This window comes from Bombus terrestris, chromosome 5, assembly GCF_910591885.1.
Source record: "Bombus terrestris chromosome 5, iyBomTerr1.2, whole genome shotgun sequence".
Lineage (NCBI taxonomy): Eukaryota > Metazoa > Arthropoda > Insecta > Hymenoptera > Apidae > Bombus > Bombus terrestris.
Window position 1 is genome coordinate 2,184,621 of NC_063273.1, and position 19,793 is coordinate 2,204,413.

The 19,793-nt window shown below is 38.8% G+C and overlaps 1 protein-coding gene across 2 annotated transcripts in view; it reads left to right on the forward strand.

Annotated features, from left to right (window-relative positions):
* Positions 1-19,793, forward strand: part of LOC100645946 (hemicentin-2) — a 205,122-nt gene that overhangs the window by 130,835 nt on the left and 54,494 nt on the right. For both annotated transcript variants that reach the window (XM_003395723.4, XM_003395724.4), the window contains 3 exons: positions 12,205-12,334; positions 18,332-18,543; positions 19,400-19,717. In XM_003395723.4, the coding sequence (XP_003395771.1) occupies positions 12,210-12,334; positions 18,332-18,543; positions 19,400-19,717 (655 nt within the window). In that variant the 5' untranslated portion in view covers positions 12,205-12,209. The remainder of the gene's footprint in view (positions 1-12,204; positions 12,335-18,331; positions 18,544-19,399; positions 19,718-19,793) is intronic.

A 19,793-nucleotide genomic window follows, 5' to 3' on the forward strand; every position in this document is an offset into this window, starting at 1 on the left:
AATTGCGCTACGTTTGAGGCTATGTAATTACGAATACCTGTCACGGGACTTCTTTTTCTCGCCAGCAAGAAAGAAAGATGCTGCGGATCGGAGACCGTCGTTGATCGATAAATCATGGCACGCACAGCGACGAAACCATATATCAAGCTCGAAGTAATCGTTTATCGCGTGAAAGATGGTCGTCTTATTCGCAAACAATTATCCGACATAATCTTCGGCCACGAGTCAACGTGCGCCGATGATAATTACGGAGTAGCATATCAGTATGAACCACATAATCGACAACCTCCGGTAGATCATGCACGATTATGATAAGAATAATTTAAAACGTATCGCGTTATAGTAAAAGAGAAGTACTTTGAAATGAAACTAACATGAATATAAGAATCGAATATTGACACTCATAAATAAGATTTGATTAAGATGTAATTTTTATAAGGACAATAATACGATTAAGCATTGGTATTTCTATAAAAATGATTCGTATCGGAAATATCATTTATCTTTTCTATGAAATAATACGTTCTAGTTTTTTTCCGATTTAGGTACAGGTTTCAGCCCTCAAACAATTTCCAGTCTTTCTATTCTCTTTTATATCGTGAACAATACAACGCTTCCGTTCCAAAACAGCGCAGCGAATAGTATCGATGTTTGAAATCACTTGATCGTAAAAGCGGCGACAGTCACGCGTCTACCAACTTCGGCCGTTAGTGTTGCAAACTGTGCGGAACCCAGAGCATCCTTGTGTCCCCAATTTGTCGTCGTCCTTTCAACGCTAAATTTAAATTCTATCACGAACGAGAAAAAGATTCTAAAGCCGCGACGCTGTAAATTACTTTGGTCTAAACAAAGCTGCTCGAATATTCTAATTCTTTTCCAGTAAAGTATTCGCAACTTAGATCTTGTTACAGACTTTAGAATTATTATTCCATTTCGAATCGTAAGATACAAGGAATCTATATCGTATGTTCTACGTTATAATAGAAATCTTTATAAATAAAAAAATAAATAACGCGACTGAATCATTCTCTCGTTATGTGTTTTCTCTTTCTTATCGCATCTTCGCTACTATACGTATATTTTTCTTCGTGCATTTTGACGTTTGCATTATTTGATCCTTCATCGTGTTATTCCTTGTTGCTATGCGTTCCATAGATTCTTCTGGTATGTGTGGAAATCGTCGAGGTACGATAAAAAATAGTTCTCTTTCTTAGGTGTTCTTAGCGACATCAAAGTGGTGTAAAGGCTAACCGCTACCCGCTACTCTACTCTGCGAAAGCTGTCAGTCGTAAAAAGCAGAGAAACGGAAGGCTGTAAAGGAAAGGACGAGGTTCGATGGGTTTCATCATCGAACTTTTTATCGGTCCATAAAAGAAAATCGGTACATCTTGCAAACAAGTGTGAGCGACACAACGGGGTATTCAAGTGAAAATATTACGATTTATGGAGAAAAGTTTGTATCCAATTTGGCTTTGATCGATGAACATGAAACTTCTTTGACTGGACAATGTGTACATCTTATTTAACCTTTGTTTGTTTATTTCGTGTTTTCTATCAGCGAAACAAAGAAGTTCTTAAGTTTCTTATTTTTCTACATTTAATAACTCTTAGAGTCTCAAATCTTTAAGATTCGCTATTTTAAACGTATACGAGATATATCAAAAGAACGTTTAATAAAATTTAATGATTTAATAAAAAATGTTTGACCGCTTAAAATGTCGTACAATTTCGATATGCTTGGTATATCTGAAAAAAACGAGCGAGGATTTCCATGTGATTGGTGGAAATTCTATCGATGAAGAACGCGAGCAAACCATTTGCCTAACAATAGTAAGCAAAATGACAAACCCCGACAACTATATAGCGTCTACAAGAACGAAACTCTATTCCGCAATTCAATTTGTCAGAAATTTACTTCATTGTCGCTATTAAACTGCATACAACTCTCATAGAATCTCATAGAATCGTTTTCAATTACCATATCACTCGCGCCATCACTGGTCTATTGATTGCTGGAACTAGAAAGGAGATTTCTCTGGAGAAACCGAGTATCCAGCGTTTCTCTGCCAGAAGAATCTCTGCATGATCACGTTATGTGCTTGCTTCGCACGACACGCAGCTTCGCGTTTCACGGTGGCCCTGGTTCACACGTTCGCCAGTTTCCCTTGAAAGTTTTCGGCGGAGAACGTAAGTTGCGCTCGCGTAATTTAGCGAACTTCACCGCGGCAACTTTCGTGCTAACGCTCAGGAATCAGAGGAATCCGGAGACGCGCGGCGACTTAATTAAATTCGATAAAACGTCCTGGGCACGAGAACAGGACGGACGGGTGTGAGAGGCCAAGCGAGCAGCGAGCGCAGGCCGCTCGTAAAGCGTGAATTACGACGCCCTGTAAAACGACTCGACTTACGTGTCGATGGAGGGAAAAGGAGCAGCGTTGACACACGGGGGCTCGTTTTTATTTCACTCCACCCCTACACCTACGATTAATTTCTCTACTTTTTTCCTTTTCTCCCGTTCCTTCCTTCTTCTTCTCTGTTTCGTGTTCTCTGTTTCGCGTAGCACGTGCCGTTTTATGGCTCGTGCTTCTTCGATACTATCCACCATAGCGATTACGAAATCCTTGCGTCACGCTTATAAATATATACTTGTATAAATATCGAGCGCGTGCGTGCCGAAAATGCTCGGATCTCGAGAAAGATGTGGGTGTGTGTGTGTACCGGTGGCGCGCACACGTCGTAACTCATAAGGGAGATTAATGTCTCCGGCGGAACTGGAGAACTGTAAAGCTTCGCTACAGAAACTGTTCCGTTACTGTACGAAAGCTGTTACTCGGCAGAGGAAACTGAGTCGAGGATCGTGATGCGACTGTAGAACGTCGTAAAGAGCAGCTTTGAGTATTCAGCCTGGCCGCCTTTTGCCGTTTCTACGGGAAATTCGGCCTTTCTTTATTGATAACCCTGCGTGAATAGGGGAAATCGTTTCCGAATACGCTTCTCGTGAATAAAGCGGCCAACGGGGGATAATAGACGGATGTTTTTATCCCGCTATTCCACGTTTTTCTTTTCTTTTTCTTTTTTAGTTTTCCTCTTTCTTCGCGACCCTTTATTGGTCCCTGGAGTAGGGGTTCGTGTTGTTTCGAAGTTTATGTACGCGCGTGAACTGTATGGATTATATGAAAGAATATTCATATAAAAAATATCGACGATAGTTTCACGATCTTATCGATCCCTTAATTCCTGCAGTGAAATATTTGTTGTTATTCGTGTTGTTTAAATGTACGTATCTTTCAACCGATAAGACCAAAATAATAAATAATAATACGAATAGAGACACAGAAAATTGAGATTTCTTCTGTCCGCTGATGACGAAAAATGTTTTATTCGCAACTATGAGACAGTAAACCCATCGAAAAATTTTGTTTGCAAAAATCAGCGCACTGTACGCATAACATACAAAGGTAATTTAAAAAGCACTTCCCGAAAGATGTAACTAAGCGACTCACGCGTCTTTTGGCCACGAAATTTGGTAAATATAATAGGCTATAATTTGTACGATGCACCAGTTTCTTATCAAACACTATAATCAACGAATCTCGTTAGATGTGCACATGCGACTGGAATGTTTCGAAAAGTACTCGTTATTTATTCCATTTGCTCGTCTATGTTCTACATGGAATAACGGCTCTGTTGCGTTTCAAATGTTACCAATATAGCTAATGCCCGGAATTATGTGCCGTCCGGCATTAGGGGAACTCCCCTGTGTTTAATATTTTTCTAGTGTGTTACATACACATATGTAGGAGTAGTTGGCATAATATTTGGAAAGGAGGTTGTAGTATTAATCTTACTCTTTTCAATTAATACATTTCAATTAATCATCTTTTGATTATTTGGTTGATGAAAATAATATAACGCGAGGTTATTAGCCTGATAGAAAATTAATTGGAAATAAAGTTATTATTAATTCAATCATTTATATTGGAGCAACACTTACACTAATTAGTGGATAATAACGGGTGGAAAGCAATTAAATCCTGTATCATGCTGTAACATATTATTTATTAAAGCACATATAATTGGTCATTAAATACTTGAACAATTTTGTATTAAACACTGGTATTACAAACGTTCAAATTGATTAATTTTAGGTAAAATAATTTACAGATGTTTAATGTTAGCAAGGGCTAAATATTTATAACTACAGCAGTGAAACTAATTAAATTACCCGATACTCTAAAAGCCTCGAAATATATATAGCGTACCTCTTAAAATTTCTGATATTTGATTTATTTTCTCGATCTATTCAAAGTTTCAGAAACATTTCTTTGACGTAACATTCCCTGCGATAGGTATGGAATATTATCAACATATAAAGTCAATTAACGATCTCACTTGAAATTAATCAGAGTGTACGGCGAACTCCTCGTCTTTTGGAAACGTAATTTACTTCAACGAGATACCGGATGGGTTTCTCAAGATTTCCCTGTAAAAAAGGAATAATTTCTACTTCTCCTCTGGAACTGAAAGGAACGAGGATGCCGGTGCACGTACCTCTAGTCATGATCCTAAAAGAATTTGCAATGCAGCCTGGTGGTGGCCGCACGTTTGAAAGTATTTCCTAACTTTAAAGCAGCACCGATAATTAGGTAGACGGTACTTCTCGAATCGATTGTAAAAGAGAGAAACACGCGACCTGGTAGTCACAGCTCGCTGATAAATCGGCTTTGCGTAGTTAGTAAAGTAAATCGGAGATATACATAATCTCATTTCTGGATGGGGATCGTCAAAGGGAATCCATAAAATCGCGACAACTGCGTCCGCATAGGGTGTCCCTGAAGTTTACGAGATATTCCAGCCAGAAATTCATGGAAAGTAACTATATACGAATCCTCTAACTTGAGTTCAATAATTCATTCCAAATACAAATATTCAGAAAATCTTAATATTCTATGGAATTAAGAAAAAAAAAGCATTTTCAATACATTTCGTAACAGCAATCTTTGCAAAAATATAACAAGTCCTTAATAAACCGAATAAATTTCTTATTAAATCACACACTTATAGAAACATTAACATACACGAACGAATAACCCGGCATATAAATAAATGGTACGTACGAAACCCCTAAAAAAAAAAAGGAAACCATGACGCTTACCGCAACACGGTATCCCAAAAGGACTGGAAACGATCTTTGTTATTAGCGAAATGAAAGAGAAAAAATAAGATTGGTAACTGGGAAAAACGATATCCACCGTACAGAGGAGTTAATAGAACTGAGAGAACAGGGCGGGCGATTAAAAGTGGTTCCATAACAAATGAAACATTCACGATTGAAATTTACGGGGGTTGCGGGTAAGCTCGCAAGCACAGCTTTATTTACGCGAGCCGGCGCCTACTTTGCTCCACGGTAATTACTACGGCAATTACATCGCGATTTACAGTAATTACAAGTTTTACTGGCTGAGCGGAACCCGAATGTGCCGGTCGCGGCACTCTATCCCGAGCAGGGCCACCTTTTGCTATAAAAAGCTCCGGTGGAGCACCGGTAAAAACCATTAATCTACCTACTACATTGCGGTCTACGATACATCTGGACTTAACAGAGAAGTCGTCTCCGCTGCCAGGGGAATTTTTCTTCGACAGACCAGCACCATTTTAATAGTCTCCCTTCATTTCTCCGCTACAAAGGAGGACATTAAGAAACTGGCCAAGAGCGCCACATTTTTCGCGTTTTTCTTTTTCCTCGTGTAATTTGTTTCACCCGTGTTTATTCGTTTGAAAGGGATTTCGATTGCTTGGAAGTCGGATGACAAGTACGATTATTCCAAGAGAGATGACACTCTTTGTATCTTTACTCGCTTATTGACGAAAAGCTACATCTATGTAACTTTTCATCTTTTCAGGATCTTTTTCTTCAAGCGCATCCTGTCCGGATTTTATTGTTAAAGTAAGTCGAGTAGTATTTTGTCGCAATAAAGTACAAGTTTTAAGTATATAATTACCGAAATATTAAATATGCCTCAGATTTCTGAATAGGTACATCAATATCAGGTCTGTAAGTATGAAACCGGAATTTGCCTATAGATGGCCCTAGCTGATAATGTAGTTGCCAGACAGGTGGGAAAAATATATAGCTAGCGATGGGCAATACTTCGAATAAAATATTTTTAATCATTTTCATACAATAAACGTGTATTTTCTATAGAAAAATTCCGGTTTCATATTTACATACCTGGTGCGTGTTATTCGGCTGGTCCCTGCATCCTGGAATTTTAGACTAATGCACTAACAAGTAGTGAGAATTTCAACGAAATTATAAAGATAGAATAGCATCGAATGTACACATTTAATTGACATATATGAACATACACGATGCATGTATAAATTTATCGAAATTAATAAAACCGAAGCATCGTATCTAATTAATTCATGCAGCGTTGCATGTATGTCATTCAACTTATTGTGATACGAGAAACTGTTACCAACACCATTAAAATGCTTTAACATAAATTCTCGATTCATTAGGTACTTATGGACAGAGCCGACGTTTTCGAGTCACGGCCGCGTTCGAATATTACAATAATTTTGATTGGTGGGCGTCATATAGTTACCCATATGCGTCATTGCCAGATATTTTCGACATCCACCGTCGCTTATTTGGCATCGTTCGAACGCGTGCTCGGCAAACCATGGCTTATTAGCATCAATAATTTGACAGCATTTAATAAACAATCAGCCAATCTAGTGTCATCTGTCGGTCGAATCTAGTTAAACGATTTAGCCGATAGTAAATTGCACTGTGACATAACATTCTGAATAATTAATAACAGTCCTCTTTCGGACGAGTACGTTCAGTTTTATTTTCTCCGCCCTCTACATGTTATATCTCTATTTTATAAAGAAGATAGCGCTATTTATGTAATCGAATAGGAAAAAAATTCTTCCTCCAGATAATTAGATTTGCTTACATAAGGCATTGTTTGAATCTTTTATTTCAATATAGAAATAATTGTTAATTCATATTATGTTCACGAAGAAAAAGTTAGACAAATATTATCTATAACAAAGAATTAAGAAACAATATTTTGATCGTCAGAATCGTCAAGTTCGTCAATGTCGTGTTACAAAATTTCAAGTACATTCTACTACTAATTCGATAACGTTAATCCCTTACAGAGAAGGAAAATGTACGCGGAACCAAGAACAAATTACTCTTGTTATTATTTTACGACTACGAACCTCGACATTTTCACCCTTTCCTGTTAACGCTATTCCTTTACAGTCGTATTTATGCCGCGGCAAAGATAACGAACGATACTCGAACAGCGCTCAGCTAGTTTATCTCAATAGCTTTGCTTCGTTCCGCCACTATCGTAAAACGGTCCTATATGCTGAATAACGACTCAAGGAAATAATTAACGCAGAAACAAGATCTATCACCGTATAAATCTGGATTACACGCGACGGTGGAGACGACTAGGGCTTAAGAATCTTTTGACATTTTCATTCGACGATTCCCAAGGGTAGGCCAAATCTTAATTACCTCGGTACGAGACAATTTGTGTTATCTCCAACTTTACAATGGAATCGAGGAATATGGTGCCGTTATCGACGATCTGTAGATTATTAAATTACCAAGGTGTCTATCATTATCATCCTTAGGGTTATCCTCAAGATCGTCAAACTTTATAATTGCAGTGGTCATTCTTATACATCTATGGGAAATTTAAGGCGCGAATATGTATAAAATATGCAGAGTGCAATACTCGTTATAATATTTAGTAAGTGAAACGAATTTATGCCTAAACTTTATTTATTATTTGTCTTCGGTAGTTTCCGTTGTAACAAGTACACGTTAATTGCTTTTTTACATAACCAGCTTTGATTAAATTGTCCGAAATCAACAATCATTCACAGCGTCTTCGCATATTTTCACGATAGAACGTCGACGACTCGTGTAATACATGTTGACAGCTAAAAATCCATAAAACAAGAGTAAAAATTCTTTGCGCCATTGACACACGGCCTCTTTATTTACGTTTGAGTTATGCGAAAGATTGTTTCGTGCGTCGATAAATTATCAAAAGATTTCACGCTGAAAAGGAACGTGGTTCTTACGATACGCGCAACCAAGAAGCAGAAGAGAGAGGAAGGAGATCGCGAAAGGATTCGCGGCATGCCAGAATAATAACGTTATATTTCATTTTGCCGATGGCGAGCAACGGAAACGAATGAAAGCGTCGGGCAAAAATAAGGCCAGTTAAATTTACGCGTTCGATAAAAAAGAAAATAAACGCGGCTGGTATCTTGGACACGCTCGCCCGAAGGCGATCATCCTCGAGATTCAAAACCCTCTCGCGCATTCCTGGAAACGGAAAGATTACTTATTTACGGGGGTCTGGCAACGCGCAGCAGCTGCGAGGGGATGGAAGAAGACGGCAGCCTTATGTTGCGTTTGATGTTACCTCGAATTGGCTAGTTAAGAAGCAAACCCGTTGATGGATTCGTTTTCCGCGTAGAAAGGTTATTTATGAACCGCACGAGTCGAGGCATCGATCCGTACCGGGAACGACGTGGGGGTTCGAGGATTCTTCGGCAACAGAAACGAATTACGATGCACGCTACACGCATATCTGCCCAATCGACAAACTAGACGACCACTAGAACTAGAATTTCGATTGAAACAAGTTCGAAATAGTCTCCTATTCGACCATGATAATTGACGCTTTTGTCAACGTCAACGACGCCAAATGGTACTATTCGCTCGTCAGTCCAATCGATTAGACTATGAAACGTTACTAAGGTGGAAATTTGGCAGAACTGTTTCAACGATTCGGTATTTTTATCTTCTGATTATCGTAAATCGGTGTATTCGAATATGTATGGCACATGGAATTTTTGCACCGTAGGATGAATCTACGTCGAGTCGTTCTTTAAGTTAGTCTTGCTTTATTTTGGATTTATTACTATCTATCTACAAACTCAACTTAATACGGAAAGTTTCAACTTGGTCTACTGAAACTTTTCAATATAACCGATATTCATAAAATACTCGGTGGAAACGCGTAACGTACCTCACCCTATATAATAAATTACCTATAGAGCTATCTTCCTTCTGAAATCATTCAGATATAAAGAAAAATAGAGAACAATCAGTGAACTAACGAACCAGCCAACAAAATTGCGAATTTCCACGGTAAATACACTTTCAGTTGCTAAACTTTCGCAAAAGTAATTAAAATCAGTCGACCCTAGCCAGAGGTTGGAGAAGTTACGTTGGCCGATAGTCGATACCTGATCAACCGGACACAACAACGGCGATCGAAACACGTACAATTATTAAAATCTTACCACGACTCGCGTGATGCGGACTTGCATAACGATGCAAATTGTTCGTCTGGAATTCGCTAAACGTCGTAAAAAATGGTAGTTGTATCGGCTCACTGTTCCTACGTTAATATTCCTCGTATAACGATGGGAGACAAAGAAGAAGAAACGACTCAGCCATCATTGCTCCCCATTTCTCGACGTTTCATGAGCTTGTAACTGGTTCTTCCTTCCAGATCAGGATGTCAAGAAAATGTATGGTTACGCCTAGCCGTGAAATTTAGCCAGCATTTTTCTTGTGGTAAATGAAATTGTTCCAATATAACCGAGCCTGGTGCTTGTCACTGTGCACGTTTTCGTAGTCTGTGTTTGCCGAAAAATAAATGTCGCGATAAGTTCGTCGGATTGTGACTGCGCTTGTTATATAATGTTGCGTGAAATTTTTCTTCGTTTGAATTTTAGTTTACAAATGTTGGTCGGATGACCGGCGTTGGTGGGAGATTTGAACTTTTATAATTCAATTATATTTGTAAAATTAGAACTACATTTATGATTCACGGATTACAAAATTAACATAGACAGGATTCTTTTAGATTTCCATAGGACGAGCATATCGGAAATTGGTAATCTACAGTGGCTACAAAAAGTATTTATACACCACTGTATTCATTATGGTATTTACATACTAATTAATTAAATGTAGGTACATCAAATTTCGTATCACTTAATGATATTTATGTACTATACTATATTATTGTTATTATTCGCGAACTATACGAAGACCTAAACGAAATGATCTTCGGCATGATCTCCAAGTGCCTCAACTAGCTATTTTCCTTCGAACAGCAAAGTTAAATTTGATAACAGAATTTACGAATCTTACAATGCGGCCAATTCAACATAGAAACTTACTCGGCCAATGATATTCAGTCGGAACTGCCGGACCAACTTTCTAACGGTTCATCTCGGAACACTCATCCACTATCTATCCTCCACCCACGATTTCCCGACTTTCGCGGTTATGTTTCCAAACTTGTAGAGAAGCATCAGCGTCCTGTGACCCAAGATGGAAGTCCACGTAACAGTGAGCTATTACGATTGTTTTGTGGAACAAGCGGGTAGGAGAGTGTCATTGATCGATGAGATTGTCCGCCCATTGGTCCTCGAGAATGTTCCACGCAATTTGATTTTCAGCTGACAAGGATGGCAAACGTGTCAATCAAGACGGAAAATAAGGAGTGGTATTCGTGATATGTACGTCACCGTGTAGCTCGTTAAAACGCGATAACTCCATCTACATGTAAATCTAATCGAGTAGACAAGGCGATGAGGACATCAAACCCCCGTTAACCGCAGCTTGCATCGTCAACCAGCAAGACGACTTGGCCGCCTTAAGCTCGGTCGGAAAGCCACGACCTTAACCGTCAGCGCGTACGTCACCGCAGAATTCTCATGTAATGAGACCTAATCCCGAAGGATGTCTTCGTAGTTTGCGTGCACCACCTTGGTTCTGCTTCTCACGGGCGCTTTCTATTACTTGGTAAAACTACGCTATCCACCTACCAGACGAATGTGGTTAATTATTCTCGTCGTGGATGTGCGATAATGTGCATGCTTGGGATGGCTCGCTGGTTTTGATAGTAGAATCGAGAATTAATATCATTTTTAAGAAACTCTTTCGGCCGTTGTTAATACCATGTATGGTGGATAATTTTCTGTTTCAAAATGCAGCATTAAATATTTTGAAATTTGAGAGCTAAAGGAAGAAAATATTAGGACACACGTCGGATTTGCGCGTTTCAGAAGAATGGTAAGTTCTTTTCATTGTTTGGCCGTGAATGTGACGTAGGAAAAGTTTTGTCATGCTACGTTGTCGGTGACAGTCATTTAATTCGATACGAATCGCGCGTTCACATTTACGCAAGAGGAAAGAAAATTGTCGAGGTACATGGCAAATTGATAAAAGCAGATTAATTTAGTTTGATTAATGACGAGATTAGATATTTCGAGGCGTTGGTGTGTTCATTGATTTCGAAAGAAGTTCGCTTACACTTCTGAGCGTGATTGATGCTGCCTTGAAAAATGGTTACAATGTAGGTTCTGTTGCGAATAAATCGGTTAGCAAGTATCCCTGCGTATGATTAATTAAAGAGCAGATTTGAATTAAGTATAATTAATTATAAAATTTTACGAAACACGTCTCTGTTTGTGTTCCATTCTTTTCAAACTTTACAAACACAATTTACATTAATATGAATATATGATATGTATAATGCGTATTATATTGACAGGTATTGATGTTTAGACAAAGCATAGAATAGAAATAAATATTTTACTGTTTCAATATCATTCAGCCAATATTTTATTTGAACTCTTTTTGGATTGATTAGATATATCGTTACAGTGAGGCAAGACCAAAGTTTAAATTTTAATTTTAAAGTACAAAATTTCAATAAAAATCTTAGATACTAAGACCAGGAGACATCATACGTTCAACATTTTTATTTAACGTCTAAATTATATTATACAATATATGTATAATCTTCCATAAACGAAATATGTATTATATTCTACAAAGTATAATTTAAAGTCTTTTTAAACTTTGGAACCTTTGTTGAATTAAACTTTAAATGTAGTTTTACGTTCTTTTTAAGTATTATATCAAGTATTATATTACGAGGAAATATCTGTTAGTAACCGCTTAAACTTATAATTAATTTCATGTTAATTTAATTAAGGTTACAGTTAGCGAATTACTGTGAAAGGATACCGGAGGATAATAAAATTTCAAATTTAATCGTCTTCGTCGCTTTTAATCCAATTTTTATCCTATTATGGTACAATTAACTATAAATATTTCATCTTTTTTGCTTACAGTTCCAATGATTACTATCAGTGGGGTTGTAGGAAACAAAGTGCACCTTCCTTGCGATATTCGTTCCAACGACAACGACGAAGTCAGCATGGTACTCTGGTACAAAGAGGGTGCTGGTGAACCAATCTACAGGTGAGCCATTAAATCTTTTACTTGCATAACCAAAGATACATAAATTCTACCAACACGAAAACCAACCTCCTTTCTCCTTAAAACAGAAAAAGGAATGACATTACTTGATCGCTATTAGATATTTACGCTAAAGAAATATTGCGATAATCTCAATTTACAAACAGCCAGAAAACACTGATGATCACTGATAGAAAAGACACGACGGAACAGCTTGAATAACGAGAGAACACGATAGAAAAGTAAATTCTCCCGTACTCCTATCCGCCAATAAAATCCACTGTAATCCCGAATCGCTATTAAAAGCCCCGAATTCATCAGAAGCCTTTAAAAACCAGCCAACGGTTAGAAGGATATCACGCGAGGCTATGCGACGTCTAAAATTCTCTTGAAACCCGATAATCCGGGAATATAAATTGCCTAGAAGAAATAAAACGGGGAGCACTGCGGGCGTGGTCGTAGGGATGGAGAAGGGACGGTCCAGAAATTCCTCGCGTTATTTTCCACGGTGAACTTCATTTGCTTGCCGACTCGCTATTTCGCTTCCGCGACCCGTGAAATTTTGCATATAGAATGGTGCTTGGCCCGCAAACCTTCGAAGCTCGTCGCTTTCGCGAAGAAGCGCGACACTCTCTATCATAGGGTGGGGGCATGTGGTCGTGGGGGTAGTCGACGTTGCTGCCCGTCGGGTCATATTTAAGAAATGTAATAAGGTGTAAGATATGTGCGGTGGTGGCGATGCATCGTCTCGAGCTTTTCCACCGTTTTCTTCTCTTCCATCCCTAGTAAAAGCGATGTAGGGGTTGAATCGGATGGTTGGAGGCATAGGTCGTTGCCTGTTGTAAAGTCAGTTTAATCCTCGCCGCTAGAGAGGGAACTTTAAATTTAGAGGCAGACAGACACCCCTTGTATCCTCTCGACGAGCTTTTCTTCCTGTCCTCCCCGCGTACCCTTTTCCGGCTGAGGCAGTAAAATATTTATTACGAGACGTGCCGGCTCGCTTATCATACGTGCGCCAGACTGTTAAAGACACGAAATGGCGAATATCGTTTCTTCGGCTTTCTCTTGTTTTCCTCGAGTTATCGCGCACCCTCTCCTCAACGGTACGATGTAAAAGCGATGGTAAGCTTTCCATCAGAATTTTTATAAATGAATTGAGAATTCGATTTTTTAACTGAGAAAGAAATTATTCCGAGGAATAATTACAATTTAAATCAATTTGAAATTGATACCGGGACTTTTGCAATGGATTTTAACAATAATCGCACGTGTATTTAAACCCCTAAAATGTTTCTTTATTTTCAAGAATGTAAAAAGTATATCAAAAGGAAAATAAAAAGTGGAAAAGACTAGGTTTTGTAAAAATGTGTTATGAAATGAAGCATATCGAATGTTCTGTTTTTAAAAATTGCATTTTTTATTATTACGTTTTATTTGTTCTGTTTCAGTTGCTATAGAGAGAAATTCAGTGATATATAGAAAGTTGTGTTTTTGAAATAACATATAAGCCGGGTGTCCGTATCGGAATTATACGATTTTATGAGTAGCTCGTAAATTCTTAACAAAATCTGGTGCTATACGATGTTTTATTGCTAACACGATCGGTTTATACAAATTCTACGAGGTATAAAAATAGTGTGTGTATTTTACGCACAAAAGTGCACATTTTAGATGCGTAAAACGTGAAAACTACCTCTAAGTTACCATATCATACGTATATTATTGAGTGTTACGTCTATTGCAAGGATACGTTAAAAATTCCTACCACTCCAAAAGAAAAGTTGTGAAGAATTTTTGAACTTCATCTATTTGTTATCTTCTATAGACTTAGCTTACATATCTTCTTTTAACAATTTCTATCTAACATATATTTTTATAGCTTCAAGTAAAGTTATTTCTTTATAATCTTACGCATAGTATATTTACGAAGAAACGGCAAAATTGAAATTATTATTTGTCAAACATACGAATCTATTTACTATACGACGTTATCGTTTGTAAGCGGTTGTAAATTATTTGCTAATTAATTATGCGAAATATCTAAATATTTAGCATATAAATACAGCAGAGTAGACTAATTATTTCATTTCACACATCAGAGGTGCTTTTAGTTCCAAATGTAGCGCAATAATTTGATTAATAATCCCTCTAATTATGTTGTACAACCTTCTTTACAATTAGTCTTAGTCAGCGATAATCTGCCGTTAAATACTATACGCTAGATATGAATCGAAGCATATGAATATGAAGCAAACAACTCAAACTTTTCAATAGCAATGCAAATATCACGTTTCTTTTCCGCGCATAATTATAAAGAATAAAATTGAATTAATCTCTTCAATAACCTCTTCAAATTCCAAATTTTGTTTAAAGCTTCGATATAAATGAAATATTAATCGATATTTCGTTTTATCAGGTTTCGCTTCATATTCGTTTTTTAATTTCTATTTTCTACTCCCTGTAATAACAGAAACGATTATTTCCTTTACGATGTAAATCATTCACGTCCTCTTCGTATGGCTTGCATGATATTCTACACCTTGCTTATACTCTGTTTATCAATGTAGACCAAATTTATTCGTTCGTTCGTATAATACGAGAAATAATAACCTTTCAGATTTCTTTAATTAATGCGGCATAATGAAAACGTATGTTGTAAAGAGAAAGCGAATACCTGCTGTGATTATGACTAAGCACTGTTATGCCTGATAAACAGGGGTAATTTTTTGACTAATCCAACGAAACGAAACGCTGGCCCGCCCTCGAGCAAACCCATGTCGGGAGATAAGCGCTGGCTTGTTTTATATGTAAATCTAGTTCTCTGTATGTCGCGTCGTAAAACTCCGACGAATTATGATATTATATTTGGAATCTCTTTTACGAGTTAACTTGACTGAGTTGTTAACGTTTTTAAATCTACCCTCTCACCCGTTTAAATCACCTCACCCGTGTTAACCCCGTCGCGTAGTTGCCGCTTAATCTCATTTGTAATCCTATTACACCGATTTATTCGGTCACTTGAATGTTTCACCCCGCCAGGACGTTTCGTTCATTCGATTCTCCCGATTATCGATTCATCTACTTCGTTTTCTTGGCTGACCTTATTTCTACGTTTTCTTCCTTCTTATTCTCCAGTTCCTACCGCTGCTCCACTCTTCCGTATTTTCTTTAGACTCGGCCACCGTCAGCTTTTTATGAAATTTTCCGTAATATTTGTGAGATCTCCGAACAGCGTCCTGAATTGCTCTTAAGGGACATCGTTCCATCGAATTGAATCTGTCCAATTTCATTCGCTACTCCCCTTAGAAACCTTCTAAATCGCTTGCATTATACGAATGATTGTCCTGGTGTCGTTCTTCCGCCAAAGGGTTAATAGTTTACTATCGAAGCCGTAGGGAGACAAAAGATGAGAGCGTGTTCTGGCAAAGGACAGGGAAAAAATAGTCAAATATGTTGCAACTTGCAACGTCTGAAGTCACTGTTTCGTAGGTATTCGTTCAATAAGTAATTTCTTTACAACGTATATAATAAAAATTACTAAAATAATTATTATACGAAATTATATATTGTACAAGAATTCGTTCCGTGGCTTCATGAATGCGAACTTACTAATACAACGAATTTAGCTTAAAATATTTATTTTAACGTATTTATCCTACTCATTTCGTTAAACTTTCAAGAAGTTGAACATGCTTCTCATTTAGCAATACTCTTTTATACCAAATTTACAAACTTAGAGCCAGGAGCCATGGACACGCCATCGATCGTTGCAAATAATAACGAAACCGAAACTCAGCAAATCAAAGAGGAGCAACATGCTGCATACAGACCACGGGGGAGCAGTTCTTACGACAGTAAGATAGTTCGCCGTGCGTTCACGAATGCAGGCATCGAGTCTTGCTGAAATTCTCGAATCCAGCGCTTGTGATTTCCAATAAAAACGAGGGTTTTCGCCGCGGATCGTCTCGATTTCTATGCAACGCCGCGTTCAGGAACGTTCGATCGGCGATTCTTCTTTCGAAAATCTCCGCGAATCAGTCAGGTGATCGACGAGGCACGTGAGAGACCGTCGATCGATCCGAAGATTCAGCCAAGAGTCGGAAGACTGATAGCAAGGAATCGCTTTGCGGGGGTTATCGCTCGTCGAAAGCCAATCGAACGAAGGAATGAACGCGTTATATCCCAGAATCGTTTCAGCCTCGATGGAAAACTGGTGATTTTCTGAAAGGAGACGAGGAATTGGGAATATGTAGAAGAGACTCATATTATACATATGTATACGTGTATGTATGTGTGTGATGTGTTGCATCAGTGTGGAGAAGCCCTAAGGGCCGATGGTGCGGCGGCCTCGAGGCAAGCAACCATACGGACGTCCGGACGGCGGCGGCACGTCACGGAAGCGCTTTCCTCGTCTGTTGGAAGTGCGAAGTGGAAGAATTAAATCGTATTTCAACGTCAATGCCGCGGAAGCAGCCGGCAGAGTGGGATAGCTTTGGGAATATTCAGTCACGAGCGGAAATCCGAACTCCCGTGCAGTCGTGGAACGCAATTTAACTTTTAGTCGCTCGTGAGGAACCGTCGGTTTCCATGTTCCTCGGCCTCCTACCAATTCCCACTTCTTTCATTCTCGACTCTCTCTCTCTCTCTCTCTCTTTCCCTCTCTCTTTTCCTCCCTCTTCACCTTCGTGATACCAGGTATGAGAAACAGGTAGAGACGACGAGTGAAAGGAGAAAGGCTTAACGTCTCGTTGTCTTTGGATCTTCCCGAAACTTCCGTCTGTCGTTCCACTCGCGGAATCATCTCCTTTCTCGCGGCTCCCTCGTCCTTGACTGTTTAATATGCAATCATGCATGGTGAATAGCTCCCCGGGCGAGACTCGACGTACACGCCTACCTCTTTGTCCTGTCCGCATCCTAATTCCGTTATGCTTCTCCCGCTGAGATCCTTCACGGTACAGCGAAGAATCTTAAATCGTGACTGGACTTGGACCCTGACCTCGATATCGGGATTACGTTACAAATAATAGGATCTTGTTCAGGTGTTTAAAGAAAAATATTTTTTTCGATATTTGAGAAACGGAAAACATTGTGATTTAATCTACATACGACTATCGTCCTTCCGAAAGGATTATTCCAAGATTTTTGACGATATTCTTTGCAATAGGAAATAATCGTTCGAATAGTAGGTAACATTAGTATAAACATTTCGTCAATCATATCAAAAAACACAATCTAAATTGTAAATTATAAACGATAATTCTTTGACTAAAAATTCTGTTTCAAAATTACTATTAAATTTATATTTTTTAGTTTTGCCGCTCTTTTAGCGGATCGATAATATGTAACAAGAGAAGCTATACATTTGTCATCTGCGCTTTAGAAGACTTTACACTTACTTAATATTCATATGATTAAACTTCGAACATTACTAAGTTTCTCGAATGGAAGCTTTCCTTCCTGCTCAATTAGACTCGAGAGACACGATTATTCACTCCATAATCGTGTTACCAATGATTTCGAGATTCGTAGCTAGATCGAAGGCGGAATCGTGGAGGATTTCAAGAGCGATAAGCTCGCGCAAGCATGTTCTCAAGTTCGCACGTTACACCAAGTAAAGTCTACGACGCGAGACGACTCGAAGACCGTTGTCGGCTGTCGGATCTTCGAGATTACAAGTGCTTGTTGCATGAAAATTCTCGTCTCAATTCCATGTGATTTTAGTACTGACTCATATCCAGCAGAAACATTCTCGCGAAGAAATTCCTACTACTTGAAATCTTTTCCGTTACGATATGGGTCGTTTGATAAACGTTTCTTTCGCAGATTTTCAACGAAAATGAGAAACATATCGTAAGATTACATTAGTAATCGTGTTTTCTACAATTTCAAAAATTAGATTTAATATCTCTTCTTCGCGACTATCAGATTTATCGCAATGTAATAAGAAATAGTAAAGTTTCGCGGATGCTTGTCATTGCTACAAAGAACCGATGGTTTCAGCTTCGACGTCCGTGGTCGTCGACAGTTGAACAATGCTCGTCTGTGGTCGTCGCCAACGGCGCTAGGACCAAGAGCTTTTTTTATCACAGCATCGAATCCTGCTCACCTCAGCATCGATCGGTTGGAGACGAAAGACGAAGGGATCTATCGGTGTCGAGTGGACTTCAAGAATTCGCCGACGAGAAAGCAGAAGATGAATCTGACTGTTATAAGTGAGTAGTGCGCCTGTCATTTATCAGTAGCTGTTCCAATTCTTAAAAAGTCTCAGCGAATATTTCGTACTGCAATTAATACCGTAATCGCCGGAACTGTAACGCTGTACATCTCCCTTCAGAAATATGGAAACATCTACCAACCTATACAACGTAACGTTCGCTAGTAAGAGAAAGAAAAGATATAAATGAAAAAGATTTAATTGTGTTAATAATCCTGAAAGTATAATAATTTAATAATCGCATTCGATATATCATACAATAATAATCTCTCAATGCCAGTTGGATTCCAAACCAACCAAGAAAGATAAGCTATCGTACTAACCACACGACATAACTATCGTCTTGATTATGACATTTACTAAGTACACGATATCATATCTCATCGAATTCATTTTAGAAAATATTTCTAACGTTGCACGGAACACCTTCGTTTACGCTATTCATTGCACGAAATCGTTCGTATTTCTGGCAACGAGAAGAACAATTATATATCCAGTAGAAGAGATAAACGAACCATCCAAGGCTTGCGCAATTTACCGTTTCACGCTTGCACGAATTCCAGCAGGATTTGCTGGTTTTTAACCGTTCATTTCCACGGTTTGCGCGTAATCGTCGACAAAAGAGTATTCACCGAATGGTAAATCACTCGCATCAGCGGAACTCAATTGGCCCTAATCAATCTTTCACGAGTAAATCACGCCGGCACGCAGGTAGCGCGATAGATCAGCCATTCTCAAGCGGCGGACAAATAATCAATCCGCATTTCCGCTGATTCAATCATGCTGCCTCTGTGTGAATGTGCGTCTGTATATACACGTGTACATGTGTACGTACGTATGTGTGTTTCGCACAGTGCCTCCGTCGAAGCCGGTGATACTGGACGGGACGACGAGGGACATCTCGAGGTTAGAGGAACCATACAACGAGGGGAGTGACGTGAACCTGATTTGCGAGGTACGAGGTGGCAAGCCGCCCCCGAAGCTGACGTGGTACCTCGACAACACCGTGATAGACGAGTCCTATCACTACAACGCCGACTCTGGCCTGACGGTTAACCGCTTGTCCTATCCTAAAGTTGGAAGGCAACATCTCAAGGCTCGCCTGATATGCGAGGCCAGCAACACTAACCTTGTGCCGCCGCAAACCAGGCTGGTCGTTCTCGATGTGAATCGTAAGTTACAGAATCTTACTCGCGATCGTATTACTAGACCACGGATATTTACGTATATTCGTATTTTTACGAATGT